Raw genomic sequence first — 25,289 nt, 5'->3', positions numbered from 1 at the left:
CCAAGATGCCCTTTGTCTGTGGATGGCAGCTGCAAGCAAAAAGCAGTATGAGTGGCGGCCATTGTCTAGCCAGGCCTGTGGCAGGAAAGAGTGGAGAACACATAGCCTGCATAGAGTCAGGGATTAGTGCAGCCCTTCTCTGTGAGAAGGGGAGGGATTACAGCCCTCAGGGGGAGACAGGGACTCGGGCCTCTATAAAAAGCAACACTTACATGACATAGAACTTTAATCCCATTTCATCCACTTTTACAAATGCATGCCTCCTCAACAGCACATTGCCCTCTTTGTACTGTACTTCTAGTAGACAAGGGCTTAGATTTGTTTTGCAAAGCAGTCACCCCAACAATCCAGCATTTGGTCCACAGGTGTCTTCTTCAGTGCCGCTTGCGAGACAGATTGACACACGTCTGTGAGCATATGCCAGAGACTCTCCTATTGCTCTTAATTCAACTCCCTTTCAAACAGCTGCACTGCAGTGTTTAGCAGCGCAGTACTATCCAAGTTCAACTGACATGGTTAATAATGTGAAGGATTCACTTAGAACTACCCATAATTCAAAAATCATTCTCTTGAAATGATAAAATGAAAAGCTATTTTGAAAAGGAAGGTGGAACTGTTCATGAGAAGAAAATGCATCTCATATTGTACCCACAACAACAGAAAAAAAAAAAAAAAAAAACTTTAATTTATTGTTTCTAAACATGTAATTTGTGTTCTGCTACAGGGAACTGTAATGCCTTGCACTGACATGCCCATAGGTAGACATGAAAAATAAAAAAATAACAAGGATAACAAAGTGAAGAGGAGACTGCATGGCCGACTGTCTTTTTGCAGCATGGAAGCAGGTGTGGTTGGTGAAGGTGTGCTGTGCAGTAGCTTGAGGGTACACAGCCTGCATGCTGTGGCCTATCTGACAGCACCTTAGCACAGAGCAGGGGGAGAGCAAAGCATTATACCAACTGAAATACAGAAGGAAACCCGACAATTAATTTCATGTCAGAAAGACTTAAAACAGCCACAGTAATTCAAATCAATAGTTCATTCTGAATATGAAGAAACCAATCTTTATATAAAAAACAAAAAAATTAGACAATTTATAAGAGAGCATAAACCATATCCTTGCAGTTATACAATCTTTCTTCACTTATGATGAGGTTTCCCAGAGTACTGCAGCAATTTAACACTGAGCTATTCTAAGCCTGAACTTAACATTCCTAAGAAAATACATATATATACACATACATATACACATATATATATATATATATATATATATATATATATATACATACATACATACATATACACACACACACACACAATATATATATATATATATATATATATATATATATATATATATATATATATATATATATATATATATATATATATATATATACATACATATACACTCACCTAAAGGATTATTAGTATGGTGTTCCTAATACTGTGTTTGACCCCCTTTCGCCTTCAGAACTGCCTTAATTCTACGTGGCATTGATTCAACAAGGTGCTGAAAGCATTCTTTAGAAATGTTGGCCCATATTGATAGGATAGCATCTTGCAGTTGATGGAGATTTGTGGGATGCACATCCAGGGCACGAAGCTCCCGTTCCACCACATCCCAAAGATGCTCTATTGGGTTGAGATCTGGTGACTGTGGGGGCCAGTTTAGTACAGTGAACTCATTGTCATGTTCAACAAACCAATTTGAAATGATTCCACCTTTGTGACATGGTGCATTATCCTGCTGGAAGTAGCCATCGGAGGATGTGTACATTGTGGTCATAAAGGGATGGACATGGTCAGAAACAATGCTCAGGTAGGCCGTGGCATTTAAACGATGCCCAATTGGCACTAAGGGGCCTAAAGTGTGCCAAGAAAACATCCCCCACACCATTACACCACCACCACCAGCCTGCACAGTGGTAACAAGACATGATGGATCCATGTTCTCATTCTGTTTACGCCAAATTCTGACTCTACCATCTGAATGTCTCAACAGAAATCGAGACTCATCAGACCAGGCAACATTTTTCCAGTCTTCAACTATCCAATTTTGGTGAGCTTGTGCAAATTGTAGCCTCTTTTTCCTATTTGTAGTGGAGATGAGTGGTACCCGGTGGGGTCTTCTGCTGTTGTAGCCCATCCGCCTCAAGGTTGTACGTGTTGTGGCTTCACAAATGCTTTGCTGCATACCTCGGTTGTAACGAGTGGTTATTTCAGTCAAAGTTGCTCTTCAGCTTGAATCAGTCGGCCCATTCTCCTCTGACCTCTAGCATCAACAAGGCATTTTCGCCCACAGGACTGCCGCATACTGGATGTTTTTCCCTTTTCACACCATTCTTTGTAAACCCTAGAAATGGTTGTGCGTGAAAATCCCAGTAACTGAGCAGATTGTGAAATACTCAGACCGGCCCGTCTGGCACCAACAACCATGCCACGCTCAAAATTGCTTAAATCACCTTTCTTTCCCATTCAGACATTCAGTTTGGAGTTCAGGAGATTGTCTTGACCAGGACCACACCCCTAAATGCATTGAAGCAACTGCCATGTGATTGGTTGGTTAGATAATTGCATTAATGAGAAATTGAACAGGTGTTCCTAATAATCCTTTAGGTGAGTGTATATACATACATAATATATAATATATATATGAATAAATAAGTAAATAATAACCTGGCTCTCAAATACTGGAGAAAAAGCCTGCCTCGGGTTCATGCCAAGAACTGTTTCCATAGAAACCAGCATACCTCTTCACTACACAGCACAGCAGCTCCAACCAGAGCAATATTTCCAAGGCTGCGACAACTATCTGAATTCACTGCATAACCTTTCAGGTTTCTTCGAGCTGCTGCAGCCTGCCTGAATAATCCCAGACTAACTCCCCTTGTGCTATACATTACAGCAGCAGGACACAGCAGCAGTGGGCAGATGGGAGTGCATTTAGCCTTGTGAAAGGCTACTCCAGTACAAGATAAGTTACACAGTGCTCAATTACAACTTCTCTATTGAAAAGGGTTTCCTGGAGATCTCATGGGTTCACTTAACAGTTTTGTGCAACAGATACATGACCCACCTAAAGCTTAAAAAAAAAAAGTTGTAGTGAAACAGTAACACATCACTGCTATGAAAGTCTGCTTCCTGTTATGGTGAACAGACACACCTGCCTACAGTACAAGCCTTTCAATTACCTCCTCCTGCCTAATCCCCACTGAGCCTACACCTGGTTAAAAATGTAAACCTGCTCATATAGTGCCTTTAAAATAAGACATCTTCTAGTGCTGTACAATATAATCGACTAGAAATAACCCACAACGCTACACAAGCTTCCTCATGTGATTACATTTCTCACAGGTCTCCTTCTGCTCCTATCAAGTGCACCATAAGTGACACACTTCCCTGGCAAAGTTGTACCCTGATTAATTAATATTCCTGAGCAAAAGGGAACGAAAGCCGGCCCATCTGGTGAAGAAATGCTTCTCTCTGTGAGAAACCGAACTTTAAGGAGTTTGTAACCCAATTCTTAAAGACACAGCTTTACATTTGGCCACTCTTTGCTTCAATCTATCTAAAATATCTCAATGTCGATCGGACATCATCGGCCTCTCGCCAGACTGTGACGTTACGAATGGGTCTGCAGTTTCTGATTCTCCAGCAGCTGCAAGTGATGTCAAATACAGCAGTGGTGCATATGTAGGTTTCAAACCCCACGATGTGAAAAATGCCAAAATCGGTTTAATAAACAGATTAATCAACCAATGGTGGTGTATGATGCTAAATATATTATGTATATATAAATGTGTGCAGAGCTGGGCTCTCACTGTGTTACATTAAGGAGATATTAAATGAGACATGACACTAAAGGGGTTTCATCAAGTGTTTCCTTCCATTGCTTCTAACAACAACACACAAACAGTATCTTAGGATATACAACAAGGGAGAAATTATGTGACAAAGAGGAGGAAACAGTTGCTTCTGCAATTATTTTTGTTAAAAATACTCCCAGGGACATGGGTATCAATTTGGAAAAGTCAGATTTCATAACTGTTAAAATTGGTCCCTAGAGAACAAAAGACTGATTGAAGTGTTTTTTTTTTTTTTTTTAAGTTTGGTTTTCTCCCCAGAGGAAAAGGCAGCACAGATTTCAATTGAAAAAAAATTACTAATAACAAAGCAAAAAAAACAATGTTCTCAGTTCAGCCGATGTCATTTTAAGCAACACAGCCACTCTAATGGCAGGAGGCCAGGGTGAATGAATGCTGCTCCTCCCGCAAGCTGACAGTCTGCATTCTGGTGTTATTGTAGGCCTGTTTGGATTGGAAGGCCTTCTCTCTGCTTGCTGAACAGGCTTTCTCCTCCTCTTCCATGCTTTTCATTCTTCACTTGCTTCCACATCATCTTTTCATGCATCCCATAATAATGAAGCCTCTCAAAAGGCACCCCTTGATAACCTCAAGCTTACAAGATCCCCAACATCCAAACAAATACAGCCACGAGATCCAACTAGGATAGTGTTTGAAGCATAGCTCCAAGCTCTGAAATTAAACTCCACCAGTGTCTTTAAAAAAAGCGATAAAGTGCTTAAGGAAATTAATACCTTTTGAACAAGGATGCCAAAAGCACTAACCAATCAAGTAAGCAGGACTTTTAAATATGCTTCTAAGCCCTGACTGTACACATCTTTGGTTAGGAAGGAGTATATACAGCTGCAAAATCCTCAAAAGATACTATCCATTTGGTAATTGATTTTGTTGCGGATTTCACCCCCCCAACAAGACATTTTAACTGTACGCAAAGTGCAAAAAGATGTAGGAGCACAAACTCTGAGCCACTCGTCACTGCAAACTTGGCAGCTGCAGTAGCCATTTGTATACCCCTGCTTGAAGGTGCAGGTATTTACGAGCCACCCAGTTAAATAGGCTGGAATTTATGGCCACAGAAGACAGAACACCTCCAGTCACTCATGCATCAAGTCCTCCAATAGGAGACATATATATATATATATATATATATATATATATACACACTCACCTAAAGGATTATTAGGAACACCATACTAATACTGTGTTTGACCCCCTTTCGCCTTCAGAACTGCCTTAATTCTACGTGGCATTGATTCAACAAGGTGCTGAAAGCATTCTTTAGAAATGTTGGCCCATATTGATAGGATAGCATCTTGCAGTTGATGGAGATTTGTGGGATGCACATCCAGGGCACGAAGCTCCCGTTCCACCACATCCCAAAGATGCTCTATTGGGTTGAGATCTGGTGACTGTGGGGGCCAGTTTAGTACAGTGAACTCATTGTCATGTTCAACAAACCAATTTGAAATGATTCGATCTTTGTGACATGGTGCATTATCCTGCTGGAAGTAGCCATCAGAGGATGGGTACATGGTGGTCATAAAGGGATGGACATGGTCAGAAACAATGCTCAGGTAGGCCGTGGCATTTAAACGATGCCCAATTGGCACTAAGGGGCCTAAAGTGTGCCAAGAAAACATCCCCCACACCATTACACCACCACCACCAGCCTGCACAGTGGTAACAAGGCATGATGGATCCATGTTCTCATTCTGTTTACGCCAAATTCTGACTCTACCATCTGAATGTCTCCACAGAAATCGAGACTCATCAGACCAGGCAACATTTTTCCAGTCTTCAACTGTCCAATTTTGGTGAGCTTGTGCAAATTGTAGCCTCTTTTTCCTATTTGTAGTGGAGATGAGTGGTACCCGGTGGGGTCTTCTGCTGTTGTAGCCCATCCGCCTCAAGGTTGTACGTGTTGTGGCTTCACAAATGCTTTGCTGCATACCTCGGTTGTAACGAGTGGTTATTTCAGTCAAAGTTGCTCTTCTATCAGCTTGAATCAGTCGGCCCATTCTCCTCTGACCTCTAGCATCAACAAGGCATTTTCGCCCACAGGACTGCCGCATACTGGATGTTTTTCCCTTTTCACACCATTCTTTGTAAACCCTAGAAATGGTTGTGCGTGAAAATCCCAGTAACTGAGCAGATTGTGATTCTGGCACCAACAACCATGCCACGCTCAAAATTGCTTAAATCACCTTTCTTTCCCATTCAGACATTCGGTTTGGAGTTCAGGAGTTGTCTTGACCAGGACCACACCCCTAAATGCATTGAAGCAACTGCCATGTGATTGGTTGGTTAGATAATTGCATTAATGAGAAATTGAACAGGTGTTCCTAATAATCCTTTAGGTGAGTGTATATATATATAATACAAAACTGAAATATCATACTTGATTAGTCTCCCCCCCCTGAGTTAATACTAGGTGGAAGCACCTCAGCAATTACAGCTGCAACAGGTATCAACCAACTCTTGGACATTTTTGTTCCTAAGCCACTCCAGTGTAGTTTTGGCTATGTGCTTTAACTCATTGTCATGCTGAAAGGTGAACTTCAGTCCCAGTTTCATGTTTCATCCAGAGGGCTTCAGGTTTCCCCATAGGACTTTTCTGTACTTTGCTCCACTCATTTTACCTTCTATCCTAACAAGTGCACCAGTCCCTGCCAATGAGAAACATCCGCATAACATGATGCTGCACCACCAACATGCTTCACAGTAGGGATGGTGCTCTTTGGGTGACATGCTGGGTTATAGAATATCCTGAGTGTTTTTCTTGCATATTTCAAATGGGATTCAAGGTGGGCTTTCTTGAGTACCATACAGGCCAGATTTGTGGAGTGCTTGGGACAAGAACAATTTGAGCAGTCTTGACAGCTTCTCTGATCAGTCTCCTTCTTGCTTGGTCATCCAGTGTGGAGGGACACTGAACTAGGCAGGGTCTTGGGGGTGCACCTTTAATTTCTTAATATCCATCTTGACCATCCTCCAAGAGATAATCAAGGTCTTTGATATATATTTTTTTATACCCATCCTCTGGTCTTTGTCCTGGAGTTCTTTTGAAAGCACCTTAGTGATCATGGTTGAGTCCTTGCTTTGAAATGCAGGACCCAGCAGAGAGAACCTGCAGGAACTGCTGAATTTATCCTGAAATCATGTGAATCACTACCATTTAACACAGGTGAAGGCCACTTAATTTGGTGTGCGATTTTGAAGGGGATTGGTTACATGATATAATTTTGAATTGCTATCAAAAAGGGGCTGGACATTTATCCACCAAGTTAATTCAGTTTTTATTTATTTTTAATAAATTTTCTACAAATTCCTAGAATATTTTATTTCACTTGAAAGTTGTGGGGTAGGATGTGTAGATAATTAAAGAAGAAAAAAAAAAGCTTTTTAATTCCAGGCTATAAGTCAAGAAAAGGTGAAGACTTCCTATATGTACTATATGTTAGCAGACACTAGGATACATTCCCAAGAGATAAAATAATTCTGGCACTACAAAATATCTCAACTCCATCACTTTTATATCAGTCATCTCTGGGACAACCCTGAGTGACTACATCGTAATTTGTGATCATTTGTTAAATCACAAAGAGATGGTTTGTACACGTAAACCTTCAGGTTGCTTTATTCGAGGCCGACAGAGAACAGCGTGTAATACAGAATGAATCCTCCTCTTTGGATACTGTGTCATTGCTGACCCCATAGCAGTACTACAGTCTGGGACACACAACACCAAATAATTTCCTAAGCAATAAACAAATCAATAGGTACATGTGGCTGTAAATCTACCTTATATTGATAAAAGTCTGATTGGCACACAGGGACCAGGTTTATATTGCTCTGGACAGCACTGAAGAGTGAATGCCTGTACTGATACATCTTAAAAGTGTTCTTCTCAATTATGAACACATTTCTCACAGTGCAAGAATGAGAGTGAAACCCTGCAGAGGATATGTCGGCGGACAATTAAGAGGGAATGATAGGTTTTCCCTTTCTGAATTCTAACTCTACCAAACGTATAGAACCTCGTCAATAAATAATCAGAGATCCTGTATGCTGTATTTGAACCTGCCTGCTCTAATCGCCATTCTGGATGATAACCCTGTCAGAGGAGTCACTCAAAACACTGGGAACCGTTTCCTGTCGTCACTCACGTCAATGGAGGCAGGTGCCCGCTCACAGACAGGCTGCTGACAGGAGAGCAGGGTTGATTTAGGAGGGTCTGACAGCACACTCCATCCCGCAATAGCACTATAGCACCATCAAAAATAATTCTAATGTGTAGCCCTGTAGGAATTCCAGCATATGTTACAGGCAGGCTTACAGACAATGTCCTTGCATCTTGTATTACTTCTACTGAGGCCTTGCTTTGAAACTTTATACTTTTAAAATAACCCTTTCTATATGAATAAGACAAAGTTAGGTCTTTAGGCTTTCTTTTTCCCCCTCAGGTGTTGTAAGTGCCATATCCTGAACTGTATGTTGCTTAACGCATTACACTGGATTGTACAGTTTGATTTTCTTAAATCACTCTGCATTATGTAGTCACCCCTGACTGAAATTAAAACTCTTAACTGATACAAGTCTATCAAACCAATGAGCTGAAAACAGCAGCAGCAACAGTAGCCCTCAAGGGAGCACAGCTGACCCCTCTGGTCCTGGGCTATGAAGATGCTCATCTTACCTGGGTAGTAGCACAGTGGAATAGGGCAGGGATAGACACTGACTTTTCAATACCCCTTCATCTGCAAGACTTCCAACATATCCCTAATTATTTCAGTCATCTTCAGCAATAGGCTCGCTTATGGAATTAAGACTCAACTAAAAACACTGGATGGGCAGCTGCCCTGCAATGGCCATGACTGCCCAGTCCTTGCCAATGGGTTCCTAGAGAGTGACTCACTGGCCCAACAATGACTGGACTAATAGGCACCCCTCTCACAAGAACCGCATGCACTGGGCTCTCCAGCTTGCTAACACCAAGTTCTGATATAGCGCAACAGCATGAAGATGCAGTCCTTCGCAGTCCTAGCTTTCTCTAGAGTGGGTTCCAGACAGAGGCAGAGTTTGGCAGGGCATCTCAAACCTCCAGAATAAAATAAGGTCTATCCAGAACAACAATGCCTTTCCTGCATTCTAAGCAGGGCTCCATTGAGAATATTCAGGTAGGTGATTGTAATGGAACATAGGGATTACCTGAGTTGGAATCTGGGAAAGACAGGTAACAAATACTGGTTTTCTGTGAAGAGAAAAAACAGAACAGAATCACCTAACTGCATAACAACAGAACCACACACAAAAGTCTAACTGAAGAGACATGGTTTAGAAACTGACCTCTTTGTCTGTGAGCTTGGAATGGTGAGGGTAAATGACCTACAGGAGAGAAAGAGAGAAATTGAGTTTGACATCGAGAACAAAGTTTACAAATGAGAGGAGGCCATCCGACCCATCGTGGTTGTTTGGTGTCCATTAATAACTTAGTGATCCAAGGATCAAATCCAGTCTATTTTTGAATGTTCCCAAATTGTCGACATGAACCACATCACTGGGGAGTTTGTTCCAGATTGTGACAACTCTCTGTGTGAAGAAGTGTCTCCCGTTTTCCATCTTGAATGCTTTGAAGCCCAATTTCCATTTGTGTCCCCGGGTGTGTGTGTCCCTGCTGATCTGGAAAAGCTCCTATGGTTTGATGTGGTCGATGCCCTTCATAATTTTGAAGACTTGAATCAAGTCCCCACGTAGTCTCCTCTCTTCCAGGGTGAAAAGGTTCAGTTCCTCAGTCTCTCAGTAGGACATTCCCTTCAGACCTGGAATAAGTCTGGTTGCGCTCCTCTGAACTGCCTCTAGAGCAGCGATATCTTTCTTGAAGTGTGGAGCCCAGAACTGCACACAGTATCCAGATGAGCTCTAACTAGTGCATTGTACAGTCTGAACATCACTGCCCTTGTTCTCAATTCTACACTTTTGACAATATACCCTAACATTGTGTTTGCCTTTTTTATTGCTTTCCCACAGTTGATTACACTGCACACTGTTCTTAGGTGTTTCGGAACATTTTTAAAATATTATTTAATGGTCTAAAGAAAGTTGTCTCAACTTCTCCGAGTATCTCAATTGCTCAAGTAATCTCTATAATCTAGCCAACCATCATGCTTTGCAACCTATAAACATAACTGCCCACTTCGATTACAATAATTTTTCAATTAATTCTTAGAGCTGGTTTCATAGACTACTCTGTAAAATAACACTGGGTAGTCCAAGACTAGTGTTAATCTGCATCTGTGAAACCATTTTAGTGTTGTTATATGCTGACTGTTCAAGAGTATCTGTGACCCTCGTGTTGTAGTGTCCTCAACTATATTTTGCTTCACTGTCACTCAGTGCATTATGCAATGCTCTCAACTTTTACCACACCAAACTACACTTGGTTTAAAGTTAATTGTAATGCAATTGTGTTTTTTATTGCAATTCAAAATAATTCATAATAATAACAGGACTAAACAGTTATTTCCTAGTTTTTATGCAAGTAAAACTGAAGACCACCACGGAAACCTGGTCATTTCTACACATGCCTAAAATAACTTTTTGTTTTTCACAAATGTCCAAATTATTATTAAAATACTGCAGTTGATCATTAGCGGTGCATGAAGTATAATACAGATTTATTAGTGGCCTTTACTGTGATTCATACAGACAAATTATGCAATTTGAGATTGCCCACTGAATACCAATAATATTGTGGGTATTGGCTTAGAGGGATTTGCCACAATTTACAACTAAGTGCTCCTCGCTCAAAAAGGATTCATAGTAAGTGATTAACACCAAAAGCTGAAACTATATTTAAGAGAAAATAAAAACTACAACACAAAAATAATTGGATCATAATTGCAAAGTGCATTTTCCTTAGTGTCAAAAAGTGTATAGACTTGATTTCAAACTAAAACACAAGGAGTGACCCATACCTGTCAGAGTGCACTTTGGTACTGCATTATGTACAGAATCCAGACACAATCAGCATGTGCTATGTTATGTTGTTTAAGATTGTATTAACTGATATATACTATCTTTCAGATAAAACTGAAAACTGGGTTATTTATCATGAAAGAGACGGCACTGCATCACCAAGAAGTAGTCGAATGTAAACCTACTGACATGTTACTTATTAAATGACTTTTAGACAGTCACATGAACCACCTCATTCCAGTCTTTTCAAAGCGAAGAACAGCCGAAGCAACCTCTAACGCGGGGAAAACCGAATTCATTCATTCAAAATTAATGTAGTCAAATTAAGATGTATTTTGTTAACTAGTCTACCAATTTGTAAGTGGTGAGTCTAGGCTAAGTATAGGGGTACAGACTATTCGTTCATATAAATCAAAGGCTTTATAACCACTTCCGGTTCGAATTGTGTGATTTGTGACTTAGGACTTGTTCAACTTCCTTTTTGTGTCTCCAAAAGCGAAATAAAGCTTTCACGGCGTTTAATAAAACAATCGAAATAAACACAAAAAATACAAAATAAAATCACGGGTCAATGTTTACAAATTCATAGTAACTTTGGATCTACCTGAATCGCAGGTGGAATGTGTTCAACTCACGTTTAGAGAAACAGCTACTCCAAATTTCCACAATCGTTACACACAGGCTGTGGCCCGGTCAGTCCAGTACAAACAGTGCAGTATAATTAGTTACTCCCCTGGCCTGGTTAATACAGGAAGTTTCCTCTACTCCCGTATTTTCATCCCAACGCTCAGTGTATTTTTATTTTGAGTGCAGTCTGGCCAAGTCAACGCATGCGTGCATTGTGTTGTTGATCCTCAACTGCAACCATAAATAATTTGATTAAAAACCCTCAAGCTCCTGCCAATTTACCAGGATATATGCATCCAAGTTTCGAGCCATCTCTTATCTGTAAAGAAACATTCCATAACTTGTTAATGTCACAGTAGGTGCAACTTTGATGAGTTTTCCCTAGTTCAGTCTGCTTGGCTCTCTTTGTTGTTTCAAGCGATGTGCATGAAAAGTAAGCAAACTGAAGAGCAGATACGGGTCAGGGATGATCGGTGTTACCTCCACTGCCTGTCCGAGCTCCAAGTCGAAGCCCACCACGCAGATGCAATGGAGCCAAGCCGAGAATCGGTCCCACGGCAGGAGGAGAGGGTCCGCTTCTTCTTCCCCGGGCCCATCTGGCAGCTGCTCCGCCGGGGAGATGCTGCCCTCTTGCTGGCGGTCTGCGGGCTCCTCGGTCTGCTGTCCTATCTCTTCCTGGCCCTGCAAGGCCATAGCACTTCAGCAATACTGTCTTGTTTTCCTTCTTCTTCGCCAGCCTCCCTCTCCACTTCCCCGGTAAAGCACACAAACAATTCAAGACGTACAGCTGCAACCTCTGGAAAGCGACGTAAGATGCGCCGCGTCAGTGCTTACGAGCCGGAACGTGTTACGCAAAGATGGAACGCCCTCCACTTAAAGAGACAGGATCATGTTTTCAAATGTCATTCTTTGCTATACCTGCAGTATGTGTTTGTTGAGAAATATGTGTACTAATTTATAATATTGTACCTTATACATTTTATGAATACAATTGCTCAAATGTATTGTTTGAGCTATGGAAGGTAGGCCTACATAGTATGCTACAGCACAAAGCGAAGATATTTTATTCATTTTCAAACAAGACTAGTACCTTTTTAGCCAAAAACTGTCCTTCAGATTCTGCGAAAGAGCTTTAGAAGGGATTGAACTAGGAATCCCCTAATAAACCCTTTGTGGTCAGCTGAACCACCTACAGATGAGTGCCAAATTAAACCAAACGCCGCCAACAACAGAAGTGAGGTCGGCATTTTCACCTGTCCGCAAGTATAGGCAAGATGAGAACAGAAAACAGCTGTATGTTTTTTGGTGCAGGGTTGGGTATCTGCGTATCAGGAAGAATCCATTTGTAAAAAGGCACACAGGCCCTCTTTGCACCTGCATTCACATTCCCATCAATCAACATGCAACAGTCTGAAACAATTCCAGCTACCATGTACCTTGTCCAGGAAAATGAAAAAATATAACAAGTGAGATGTAGATTTCTCAGTTCAATTCCAGTGCAGTGTCATCACATTTAAGCCACCTCCACAGACAACCTCATTTGAATATTGTCACAAGTCATGCAAAGTGACTAGAAGGAAACATTCTCTTTCAGCGTTTGGAGCTTCATGGTGTGCTTTAGGGCAAATACTGTGTAGGAATCCCACAGATTGACCAATTTTTAACAGTGGGGAATTACAACAAAACCAAATCACCACACAACACAACCACAAAAATAAATAAATAAATAAATAAATCACAAACACAAAAGAACAACACTAATTTAGCACTGAAATAGACCAGGAAAAACCGTGGAACAGCATCTGCAATTTATAGAGACAATTTAATTGTAATGCTTCTGTAGACTGAGGAAATGTGTCACCCCAATCTTTACTGTTTAATTACAGTTCAGTCTAGCTCTTCTGAAAGCCTTGACTCACTATACAGTAATTATTCTACTCATAATTCTGTAGCATCCCCTTCTGTGTATTAATATTGATTTTTAATTGAACAGTAAGGAGAAGAAGAGCATTTATTATTATTAATACATTTAATTTGTGTTTTAAATTAAAAGTGCTTTCTTGAACACAAGTGAACCTGCAATACACATTGTAAACTATTTTATCACTGAATCAGAGAGTCACAAAGATGACAGGTGTATTTTTTAATGCTACTAAGCAATTTTGAATCGTTCATACTAAAAACCTGCTTGGGTGGTGTTTAAATTGGCTTTAGAGACTTTAAATGCCTTTTTTCCTTTTTTCATGAGAATACATGGATGTGCATTTGACATTCTTGACACCTTAGCAATACAGTAATAGGCCATGGAAACTGGAACAAGACAGATACAGATGGGTGACAAATTAAAGGAAAAACCAACATAAAGTGTCTTCGGAACAGCTTCAATGCACCTTGGCATAGATGCATAGAACTCTACTGGAGGGATGGAACACCATTCTTTCAAAAGATTTTCCCTCGTTAGGTGTTTTGATGATGGTGGTGGAGAGCGCTGTCTATGCGTCTGTCCAAAATCTCCCATAGGTGTTCAATTGGGTTGAGATCTGGTGACTGTGAAGGCCATAGCGACCCCTTGTGCCCTGTTGATGGGAGTATCATTCACGCATGCACTTGCCAACTTGTCGAGAATATGGTGAAGGATGACTCATTTTCCACATCTCTGTAGACCAGTGCCTATGGTTTTTGCACCACTGAACTCTCAAATGTGCATTTGTCTTTGTAATGAGGGGTGATCCAAAATCGAGGTCAACTGCTCAGCATTTTTATACACGCCACAGAGCATGATAGGATGTTAATTGCTTAATTGTATCATGCAGTATACCTGCATCTGCATTCATTATGTTCCTCCACTCATTTATTCAGGTTTTTCCTTTAATTTTTAATGGACAGTATTGTGGAGTAGTGGTTAGGGCTCTGGACTACAGAGCACAGGATTGTGGGTTCTGCTGTTGTACCTTTGAGCAAGGTACTTTACCTAGATTTGTTCCAGTAAATGCCCAGCTGTATAAATCGGTAAAGTGTAAAAAAATATATAAATGGATATTGTAACAATTCTAAGTCATCCTAGATAAGGGTGTCTGCTAAGAAATCAAGTAATAATATATGAAAGAACGTCAGAACACAGACAGGAAGTATGGATTACAGTTATCCACTTCTAATATAAGTGGGTGGAGACCTGACCAGAACTCAGGTTATGTTCTGGATCCGAAGAGGGCATTCACTGTGTGCTGACCATATTTTCACAGCAATCAATGCTGCCAGTTCAAGGATCGCCATGTATTCCCTGTACACTAGAAGCAATGTTAATTCACATAAAACATATACTGTATATAATTATTACAATTTAATAGTCAGTGATTTCTGCAGCCCTTTTTATAACACATCTCTGGAATCTTGTGCACTGAAAAGGGACGTTTGTTCTTTGCCCATCAGTAAAGTTAGACCAATGGTCCTGTATTCAATAAAATACATTCTGGCCTTCATGCACAGGGCCAATTTAACCTGAACCCCAGAACTCCCTTCTTTCATAACCACTTCTCCTGACCAAGAATCACTTGCCCTTGGTAGAATCCTGTCTCTTTTGCGAGACCCTAGATTCAGGCTGACCGCATTATCAACTGACTGTATACCAACAAGATCAGGCTTCATGCTTCTAGTCAGCAGAACCAACTGGAGAAGATAACAAGACAATGCAATACTTATTAAACAGGGAATACTAGCTTTCTGCGATTACCATAATGACAGCAGAGAATCTTGCTACACAGACATAACAAGAGACATAATTACTCCTCAGAATAGAATCTGTACCACATATTGTGTCTTTAGAGATTCCACTGCTACTGATGGGAAGCTTTGTTCAAATTTAAATGCACAGCTCATATCCAGGAGGGGAAGCTATGAAATTGAAAACATATCCCATGTACTAATGACACAGTCAGATATTCTTTAAGAACTGCCCCCGAGGCCCAGATAACTTTGTTATTCTTAGACCCTTCCACCATTAAAACCTGTTCAATGCCCAAACTGGTTTTACTCTACTGCTCATCCGATCCCTCTATCCACAGCTGTCCAGAGAGAACAGTTTATTTCACTGGTTGTTTTTCAACACAAAATAGGTCACTTTTATTTGTTTGTATGTGTTATTTTTATGATTATTATGTTAAAATATGATATATATTACATAAAAATGTAATTTCTTTAATAAGGAGTTATGTACTGTGAATGTTTAGTAAGAATATAACCATCCTCCTCATGCTCACAGTTGTATGGGATTGTGAGGCTATACTATAAACCTCACTGCCCCCTTTGAGTAACTTTGAAGCAACTGAAATGCCTTGAGCATTAGCAGAAAAATTGCATTTTATGCCGGCTCCACGTTCCCTCTCTGTCTCTGTTGCTTCAAGCAATGGAGATCTGAGAGAGCTCTTCGTAATATATCTGACATAGCAATTTATCATGTCCTTAATGCTATCTGCACTTTTAAAGCTCCCAGCTGACAAACAGTTGTATTCATTAGCAAAATGAATAAAGTTAACCTATATTTCTTCTGTCATACCTTATTACATATGACAGGGTTACCGAACCGCATTTAAATGATCTCAGATAGTCTGTGTTTAAACACAATACATCCAACATCTCAGTTGTTCCTGTTGTTATATATATATATATATATATATATATATATATTAGATCACTCATACTGAGTTCTTAGCTTTTGGTAGAGACACACTGACATCAGTACAGGCTTATGTCTAATAATTGTTAGTTGTGCATGCTGAATTAGAGATTTCATCTGTTTTTCCTTCCATCTGATGTGGCTCATAGATACGTAGTCTTGGACTTTAGGACATGTTCCCACATACGTTAGCCATACTTGGCCTACATTTACAATGCTAGAAATTACTATTCTAAAAGACTGAAAATGGAACAGTGCTTAAAGTATTTGTCAGGCATGCTAGCCTGAGCATACTTGCCAACCTGGCTGCATAATATTGGGACACTTCTGGCAGCATAGGTTTCTGAAGGTGACTGTGATTAAAGAATGAAATAATAAACAAGTCAAATGAATAGACGTCTGCTTGAATAAATTAAACTGCCATCACCTTGGAGAACTATATAATAATACTTCTAGTTCTGCAGCAGGATTTATTTTATTTTATATTTACTGGCAATACATTAAGGGGACAACATCAGCATGTCTATATATAAATTGTATTCTAACTTAAAAATCTATATAATACATTTTTGTATATTGATGTAGTACATACCATCACAAAGTACTATTATGCACACTGATTTCTTAATTGGGATAACTAGCTGGGCATGTTGCTCACTGATGGATAGATGTTCACAGATAGATGTCAAGATAAATGTGGATTTCAATAATTATCACTTTCTGCTTCTTTTTCCTTGACTGCTTTTATCCAAAGCAGGTTACACATGTGCCCATTTATACTGTTGTGGTTCCCACTGGTGCAATCTGAGTAAAGTACCTCGCTCAAGGGTAGAACAACAGTCACTGGGATTCAGGAATGATGAATCTGATTAAAAGAGCACATTATTTTACATGGCCATGTTGTGAAGTATGCATTAATCTCCAAACGAATATGGTTTATTTTTATCACCAATACTGTAGAGCCAGAGTACAGTGCCTGGGTGCCATTGTCTTTTAACTGTGCAATTGCTGGTGGTTGTTTGTGAACTGACAAGAGGACACTGTTTCCACCTTTACCTCTCATTAGGTGAAAATGGGCAAAATGGCAGATTGTGTGGGATTGCATGCAGGGCAGGGTCAATTTTCATATGTTTATGACTAATGACATTTGGAAAAATAACAAATCCCCTAAATCCTCTTGGAGCCACAACATAAAGCAATAGGATTAGCCTGTGCAAGACGTTATTAGACCTAAACCAGGCGACCTCATTTGGTATGACAGCTGTTCCTCCCGGGGCACCCCCTCTACCCCCTGGCTCTTGGCTGCGTGAGGGGCAGATCCTTAAGAGATTCAGATTCTGAAGGTATTTTACAGAGCACATCTCACTGTCAAGATTTCCTATCCCCTATTTGCACTCCCAGTAGCAGTAACACCCTTCAAACTGAACAGATCTCCTTCATGTTTGCAGAGACAAATCATATCTTGAGTCTAGGAGGGCAGACGTCACTCCAAAGAAATCACGGCCTGACTTAATCTGAGTAACCTCCTTGACACAACACAGTCCAGATCGTCCACACTGCACAGTCAGCTGCTAAAGTTAGGGGAACATTACAGGTGCTTGGATAAGTGTACCATCACATTCACAGTGAACCATATGGAAATGCAGAGCAGAAATGTGTCCCTTAAGCATGTTCCTACCAGCTGCAACTCTGGTTCATTAGGGGAAAGTTTGCAGGGTCAAAGGATGACAGGACACCCTCTGATCCTCAGCAGTCCTGGGTTTCATGCAGATCGCATCAATTATGTAAATCTGCACCATTGGAAGACTGAAGCAAACTGGGCATGACATGTCCATATAGTGCCATTTGTATTTAATTCACAGCTGAAATCATTATTTTGTTTCTTATGAATTTTTGGAGAGCAGTTTCAGACAAGGAGAGAAAACACGGATCCTAAAACAAACAAACAAACAGCATGAGTCCAGCACATGATTCACCCTTCCCACTTTTCATATCTTCAAGGAGATCAGGCTCTGTCACATTATTATATTACCAACCTAATTCATAGTGCCTACAGTAGTTGATATATCAACTGTATAATTGAATTGATTTTATAATTTCCCTCTGAGTTCAGTATTCTCAGGAGAGGCAAAATTTAAATATTCTTCCTTTTCTGGGTCAGGTAATTTTCAAGATTATATACATCTGACCATTGATTACACAGCTTGGTTATGGAACAATAATTTTGGAAGTTACTGAACAGCACTTAGATTTAACATTTACCTTACTTTAACCACAGATGGTAGGTCAAATTTAATTTTTAGAAATTCTACCTAAAACAGTTCACCATTCTCAAGAATATCTAACTGATACCAATTTGTAAAATTAATACAATTGCTCTATCTGCGAACTGTAGACAGTCCGCTGCAAAAATACTGATGTTTTTCCACGTATAATATGATATATTATAAATCATTCAGTCCTTTAATATGCAATCCACTCAAAAGGGGTGGACTTTGTGTAGGCTGGGTGGTAATCTCCTAAATATTATACTTGGAAATCCGATTAGTTTGTGTTTTAATATTGAAAAGCAACTTAATTAGAATTATACGTTTAAGGTAACACAACTATTATTTTTTCAGAACAACTTAAGAACCTTTTAATAATAAATGTTGACATTGGCATGTTGCCGAGTCTGCAGTGACAGCCTATACAATTATCATAATTGTCTCCAGTATGTCGTTCATTATTTGCAGTCATATAGTCAGACCTGTTTTTATATTGTATAATATCACAAATGTCTTGACCTTAACACACTCTACCCGTGACTGCATCAATATCAGTCGTTACAGTTCGCAAAAACTTAATTTGCGATAACGTCTGCAACAACCACGTTTTTCCGCACTGACGTAAATTCAACAGCATGACGTTGCAACTCAGCAACTACAGCAGTATGAAACATTTTTTTGTCATTTGCTCAAGCATCCAGCCATTCGCGTTTATTGGGCGTATCAAGCGTCCATATCCGGAATTCTTATTGGCTGCTTTCCATTCTAACCACGTCGTTACAGCACTTAAAAGGAATCTCAAAGCTCCTCCTTTATTTTCATTGGCTAAAATCCCCAGAAATCTCAGCGCTGATTTGAGGAAGACCTGTCAATCGCATCTGTGTCCCCGCCCCCTTTTACGCCGTGCCCGGTCGGTGTGAGCGCTTCATATCCAGTATGGCGGCCGTGACTAGCGGAGGAGGACAAGTTGTCCGGGATTGTCCTCAGTTTCACTGGGGTGCTAGGCAGTAACCTGCAGCCGGCAGACTCGCTCAATCTCCTGCAGGATTTCGCCACGCAAATGCAAACTTATGGCATAACGGAGAATTTGTCCCCTATCACACGGAAGAGACGATACAGCAGGAGGCGGCTTGCGTTAAATTTCCGCGTCTGCCAATAAAAAAGGAGGGGATTTGTTTTGATTTTCAGGTCAGGAAAGTTCACGGCGCTGCAGTCTGACTGCAACCTCATCTACAGCCTTCTAGATCGAGGAGGATTTAACTCCATTCATCAATAGGCCCAGCGGGGCTGCTCGGCGGATTTATGAAGTCGGAGATGTAACAGAGTTGTCAAAGAGCCGGATTATCGGTCGCTCCTGTAACTGTCTGTGGCCGTAAAGGAGGAAGAATGCGCATTTTCTGCATCACACGAATGTGCTGAAACCGACTCGCACTCGGCTTCTGTGGGGAGTGGTAAATCCATCTCAAACTCAAAGCTACTCTGCCCTTTTGGCACCTTTTTGGAGTAGGGAGATCGGAGGGTTTTGACGTAACGTTGTTTTATTTTAAATACATTGGGAAATAAATGCTAAATCGGTGACGGGTTGGTGGGTTATACTCGGCGGGTAGCTGGGCCCAGGGAAGTCGAGCTCAATGGAGTGTCTTATTCACCGGGCGTATAGGTAAAGTTGAGACGAATTGTTGGATCGTAAACATTTGATATGTATATAGGTATATAAATGTGTAAAAAGAAAAATCCCGCAAATCAACAGCTTTCCTGTACCCGGTATATTTTGGGATCGTGCGAGTTGCTCTCTCATTTGCAGTCCCTAAATGGTTACTGATGAGCCAGGCTTTGGTGGCCCGCAGGGGGACACACTTGTGTGGAACGGAGGGTATTCCTGACCGCCGCTGCCCGTGCGTGACGCAATGGCTCTCTTGCTGGACGGACGCAAGGATGGCCTGCACGTAGAGTACTAATTGTTTCTAGGACGTTATGTAGTATAGGGTGTTTGTTTTGTTTGTTTCTTAGTTTTTTTTTGTAGTTGGATTTTTTTTTTATAGATTTTTCAACAAAACAACCCAACAACCACCACCAAAAAAACAAAAAATTGAAAGTGTGCCAGTCTGGATCAAGAAAACCTGTCTTTCGTCTCTGGTTGGAGTGACGCCCCCCAGTCATCATCAATGCCTTCAGCGCTGGCCGTCTTTACCTGCCGCCCGAATTCACACCCTTTTCAGGAACGCCATGTCTACCTGGACGAGCCGGTCAAGATCGGGCGCTCCGTGGCCCGCTGCCGCCCGGCGCAGAGCAACGCCACGTTTGACTGCAAGGTGCTGTCGAGAAACCACGCACTGGTGTGGTTCGACCACCAGACTGGCAAGGTGGGTACCGCTGTGCGCCGCAGGGTCGCTTTGCATAGGTACACAGAACAGGTTTTCTTTAGAGCAGGTCGAGCTGGCTGTAGCTGTAGTGCAGATTGCACAAGAGACACGCACCTTTGCATTTTTGTTTCCCCTCCTGCTCGCTCTTTTTTTTTTCTTCTTCCCTGAAGCTGTTCTTGATCTGGGAATGTGGAGCGTCATCTTCACTCCACAGACTGCCTCTCTCCTCACAGGGACACCATGTTTGTGAATATAATCGATGCAGTCGGTACCCAGTGGACATGTTTGAATAGTATGTGAACCGTGCTTGGGGGAATGTCTCTTTGGTTTAAAGCGATTCTTGGGCATGGTGGGGCCAGGGAAGGCTAGCACAGACTGGTATCGATAGAGAAATAAAACCAGTCGGGTGGAAAGCAATCGAGCACAACGATCCGTTTCTCTTAGCAGGTGAGGAATGAACTTGTTTCTTTTCGTGGTGTTAGCCCTCAGAGAGGAGGTGTTTTCTTTTAACGTGAAGCTAAAACATGTATAGCTCTTGTCCTCTATTTGGGATCTCTCCTGTTGACAGAATGGGACGAGACTTGTAGGGCAACATTGAAGGCCAGGGAATAATCGTGCTAGGTTCCTAATTGGCGTGAGCACAGCTGGCTGCACATCTGGAGAAGCCTTGGGCAGACGCGGGCTGTTGTCTACTCTCACTGCAAAGGGCAGCTGACTACCGCACCCACATAACACAGACCCACCTAATCCGCCGAACATACTCTTATCAATCATTTATACCATATAGTCCGCTCGCTATTCATTGAACACATTTTGACTGTTGATGCCAAGTGACAATGATTGTACAATTTAAAAAGACGAGGCAGTGGATACATTGCAGTGCTTGCTCTTTTTGTTTTAGCATTCTTGGTGATTTATTCCCTCCAGCCCAATGGTCTATACACTGTGGAAAGACAATCGTTTGGGAAATTAATATAACATCGAACCGCTCCTGCTACCTATTGCATAGGTATTCATATGCATCAGTTTGTCTTAATTTTGCGGTCTGCCTGCCTGCCTGCTGTAGTTCACAGTCATGAGCAATCATCCTTTTAAAAGAAAATTAACTAACTATTTCTGGATACATGAATTGGTCATTTGCTGTAATTAGGAGTGTTGTTAATTTTTTAAATTAGGGGAGATCGTTACTTCCTAGTGAGATGGTTTGTTGCTGCATGCTGGTAGTTTCAGTGAACAGTAGTGTGTGCTGCCAGTTAAAAATAAGCAAGTTACTGTTGAAAACAGTTGCGTGTGATAAGTGCTGTTAAACGCAGGTATAGACAGATTTGGCTAATCTCATTTCCAGCTCTTACTTGAGAAGTATTGCTTATTCTGTATTATCAAATCAGTGCTGTGCTGAATACATTAACAACTATTTGTGTAGAAACAAAACCGCCTGATGTCCACGTGTCTCCAGTGGTATTTGTTTAGGTGAATATCCATGTTGCTTTTTAAACTCTAATGCAGTTTGTATATATTTTACATTTTTCAAAGTATAGTTTTCCCCACATTGAAACTATCATGTTTAAGGTGTAGTTATCCTTTCATTGTTACACATGCATGGCATTTCAGTAACTGTCTTTTTTACACAACTCGTTTCACTTAACAATCAACAGGAGCACACCCCTCATTGCACCCTTATCTGGTCATAGCTTAAGTTACCGAGACCTTCACTTCCCTGTGATGGCCAGTTGTTTTTTTCCCTACAGCTCCTTATCATGGTAAGCACCATGTGAAAGTGCTTCATTAAGTCTCATTCCAATTAAAATATGACATGGCAAAATTACTTCAGCTTAGTGATATAAAACGTACATGATATTTGCATGATACTTTTTAAATGTTTTAATGCACTTCATTGTTCTCTCTGGCAGTAATTATAAGTTACAATGATCACAATTCTGGGCAGGGACATGTCATGTATAAGTAGATCGATCAGTACTGATAAGCTGTGTTATTGTGTACTTTTTTCACGTTCTTAATTTATTCTAGACCCAGGAATTTATCCTTGTGTGGTTCAGCTTGTTAAAATATTTCTGCATATAGAAATTGAGTAGGCTAACTTATAAAGATGACCTTGAACTTTTAAAGCTCCGACCCTTGGTCAACAGAGTTGTGTAGAGAGCTGTGAATGGACTTCACTGTGGCAGTATTTCCTCCTTCTGAAGGCTTCCGCCAGTACGCACTACATCTATAAAAAAAGAAATGCCATCTCTCTCGTTGTGTGAGGCCAGCTCGAGTCTTTCAGTGTGTTGCTTCTTAAGTGATTTACATTAGAGCTGTCAGTAGTTAACTGGATGTTATGACTTGACTGGCTGCACCCTCTCGGCTCAACACGTGGGAGAATGAGGTTGAACGGGCTTTTGTAAGGGCTGTCAGTGTAAATGGAAGACAAGCACATAATGTAAGCCCAAAATTATGCTGTCTTTTAGTTATTTTTAAGTGGCAAATTTCCTTGTATGAAATGGTTAAATTTAAACCGTTGCAGCTTGCAAACGTTTAAGGGGAAAACCAAAATCAATAAGTCTGTCAGGTTTCTGATGAATTTTCAAACCGATGTGATCATGACAAGACGGTATTGGCAGTTCAGCAATATGTACTCTGTTAACATGTTTCAAATCATTTGTTGTCAAAATATCAGTGTTTAGTAAGTGTCCTAGAAGTGTGGAAAAGGCCCTCTACTAAACAAGCTTTTGCCAGATAAATAGGTTATTTAACATCAATAAAACCCCCTCCTGTTCTGGGTGGTCTTTGCAAGTCCTGATTGTTTTACGGAGGTCTGCTCCACTAAAGGTTTTCTAGTAAAACATCTAAAAAACGTGTGAATGTTGCTGTGCAGCGTCTATGCCAGGCTTCTGAAGCACATTTCAGAGCATTGTGCTCAACACCTACTTAATGCTTCACCTCTTTATTTGCATTTATCCTTCTCAAACTTTTTGAGAGAACATAGCTTAATAAAAATTGGGATAGCTGCAATCAATGTGATCTAAAATGAGAGATACAGATTTGAAAGCTAAACCATACTGACAAGCTGAGAAAGTAATTTGTTTTGTTTTAGATTAATGCAAACTTAATGCAGTTTGGTTTCCTTCACAACCAACAAAAGTGTAGGTGTGCCGTTTCGCAAGTCATGGGTGTTCCCGTCTCGTTGAGGGGGAAGAGAGAGAGGGAGAGTACATGTTCTGAGCAGGTCTCCTTTGATCCTCCAGATTTCAAGTAATTTCTATCAAGTACATGAGACACTCAGCCATAATCTAGACTTATTTCTGCTGTTTAACCTCCCCCACACCCTTTAGACAGATGTCTGTTGCTGTGGTATAAATAGTGTGGAGCAATCAACAAGCAATCTATCAATTTGTCAGAACTGTGGATGCAGCACTTGGGATCAGTGTTTTTTTGTTTTTGTTGAGGCTTTTTTGTGTGGTTTGCTTACTGTTGCTACAATTGAATAATACATGGTTTTCTCCAGAAATAGGTAGGTCTATATAATTCCAGGCGCTTGGGGAAAATCCAGTGCAGTCCCAGGCTGTTCCCAGCTTGTCATAACACTAAGTATTGAGGGAACTTGAGTGCTTTAAAATCTTCCCTGGGCTGCATGATTGTGCAAAGTAAATTAACATGTTTGTGTCTGTGTGGGTGGGTGGGTGGGTGGGTTAACTTGCTTAAGTTCCCAGTACTAGTGGCCCCTCTCTCTACAGTACATTAAACATTTACATTGCACTTCTTATAGTGTTCTGTTGGGATGGGGATATCACTACTGATTAAATCTTCCTGTGGCAATGTATCATATTCCACTCTGCTTCTGTACAAGCATTGTTTAAGTGCTTGAGCTCATTAGAAGGAACATTTGCAGTAAATTAGAAATTTGTATAATTCTTTGTCATAGGAAAAGCAGCTGCTGGAATTTGTTGATTTGAATTTGCATCTTTAAATGTCAAATAGCACTTCTCAAGAACAGATTTTAAGACTTTTTTTTTTTTTTTTTTCCTCCCCATGACATTTGAACGTTTTCAGAAATGCATGGTCTCTTCCTCATTTAAGTTATACCGAGTTCTGGTTCAGTGGAGGCTGAGGATAGGGGCTAGATGGAGTTGAACGTCAAATCATCAGTCCTGCTTGATCTTTTATATTTAAAAAATAAATAAACAGCGGTAGATACTTCAACCCATCCTAGAACTCCAATCTGCTCAGCAGCAGCTCAACCAATCCCAGCTCCTTTCACCTGGGCCCTGAAATTGTAATCTAAGTTGTTTAATAGTGACTGATACATTGACTGTAGCTGATGTTGAGGAAGACTCAAGAGGCCTGTGAGGTGAATGTATCTCAATACTTCATATTTTTATCACCTTGATTAGCTAATAATGTACCATTGGCCTGTCACCATGGAATTACCATTTCAGCACAAGTGACATTGTCCTCTGCTCCTCTTTCTCCTTCCCTGCACATGCTCATGTTTCTGGCAGCCTTGTCTACTTTGAGT

The 25,289-nt window shown here is 40.7% G+C and overlaps 2 protein-coding genes across 12 annotated transcripts in view; one reads left to right on the top strand and one right to left on the bottom strand.

Annotated features, from left to right (window-relative positions):
* Positions 1–12,298, bottom strand: part of dennd6a (DENN/MADD domain containing 6A) — a 34,598-nt gene extending 22,300 nt beyond the window's left edge. The window contains exons 1-3 of the mRNA XM_066698247.1: positions 11,952–12,298; positions 9,216–9,254; positions 9,078–9,120 (exon numbers count right to left, since the gene is read on the bottom strand). Of these exons, the coding sequence (XP_066554344.1) occupies positions 9,078–9,120; positions 9,216–9,254; positions 11,952–12,164 (295 nt within the window). The 5' untranslated portion in view covers positions 12,165–12,298. The remainder of the gene's footprint in view (positions 1–9,077; positions 9,121–9,215; positions 9,255–11,951) is intronic.
* A 7,038-nt stretch (positions 12,299–19,336) lies between these two features.
* Positions 19,337–25,289, top strand: part of slmapa (sarcolemma associated protein a) — an 86,365-nt gene continuing 80,412 nt past the window's right edge. For 6 of the 11 annotated variants that reach the window (XM_066698238.1, XM_066698246.1, XM_066698236.1 and 3 more), the window contains exon 1: positions 19,338–20,773. In XM_066698238.1, the coding sequence (XP_066554335.1) occupies positions 20,576–20,773 (198 nt within the window). In that variant the 5' untranslated portion in view covers positions 19,338–20,575. Of the gene's footprint in view, positions 20,774–21,000; positions 21,221–25,289 lie in introns of those variants that run through there. The other 5 variants (XM_066698242.1, XM_066698240.1, XM_066698239.1 and 2 more) reach the window with 2 other exon arrangements.

Source organism: Amia ocellicauda, chromosome 3 (genome assembly GCF_036373705.1).
Source record: "Amia ocellicauda isolate fAmiCal2 chromosome 3, fAmiCal2.hap1, whole genome shotgun sequence".
NCBI classification, from domain to species: domain Eukaryota; kingdom Metazoa; phylum Chordata; class Actinopteri; order Amiiformes; family Amiidae; genus Amia; species Amia ocellicauda.
This window is presented reverse-complemented; position numbering and strand designations above follow the sequence as displayed.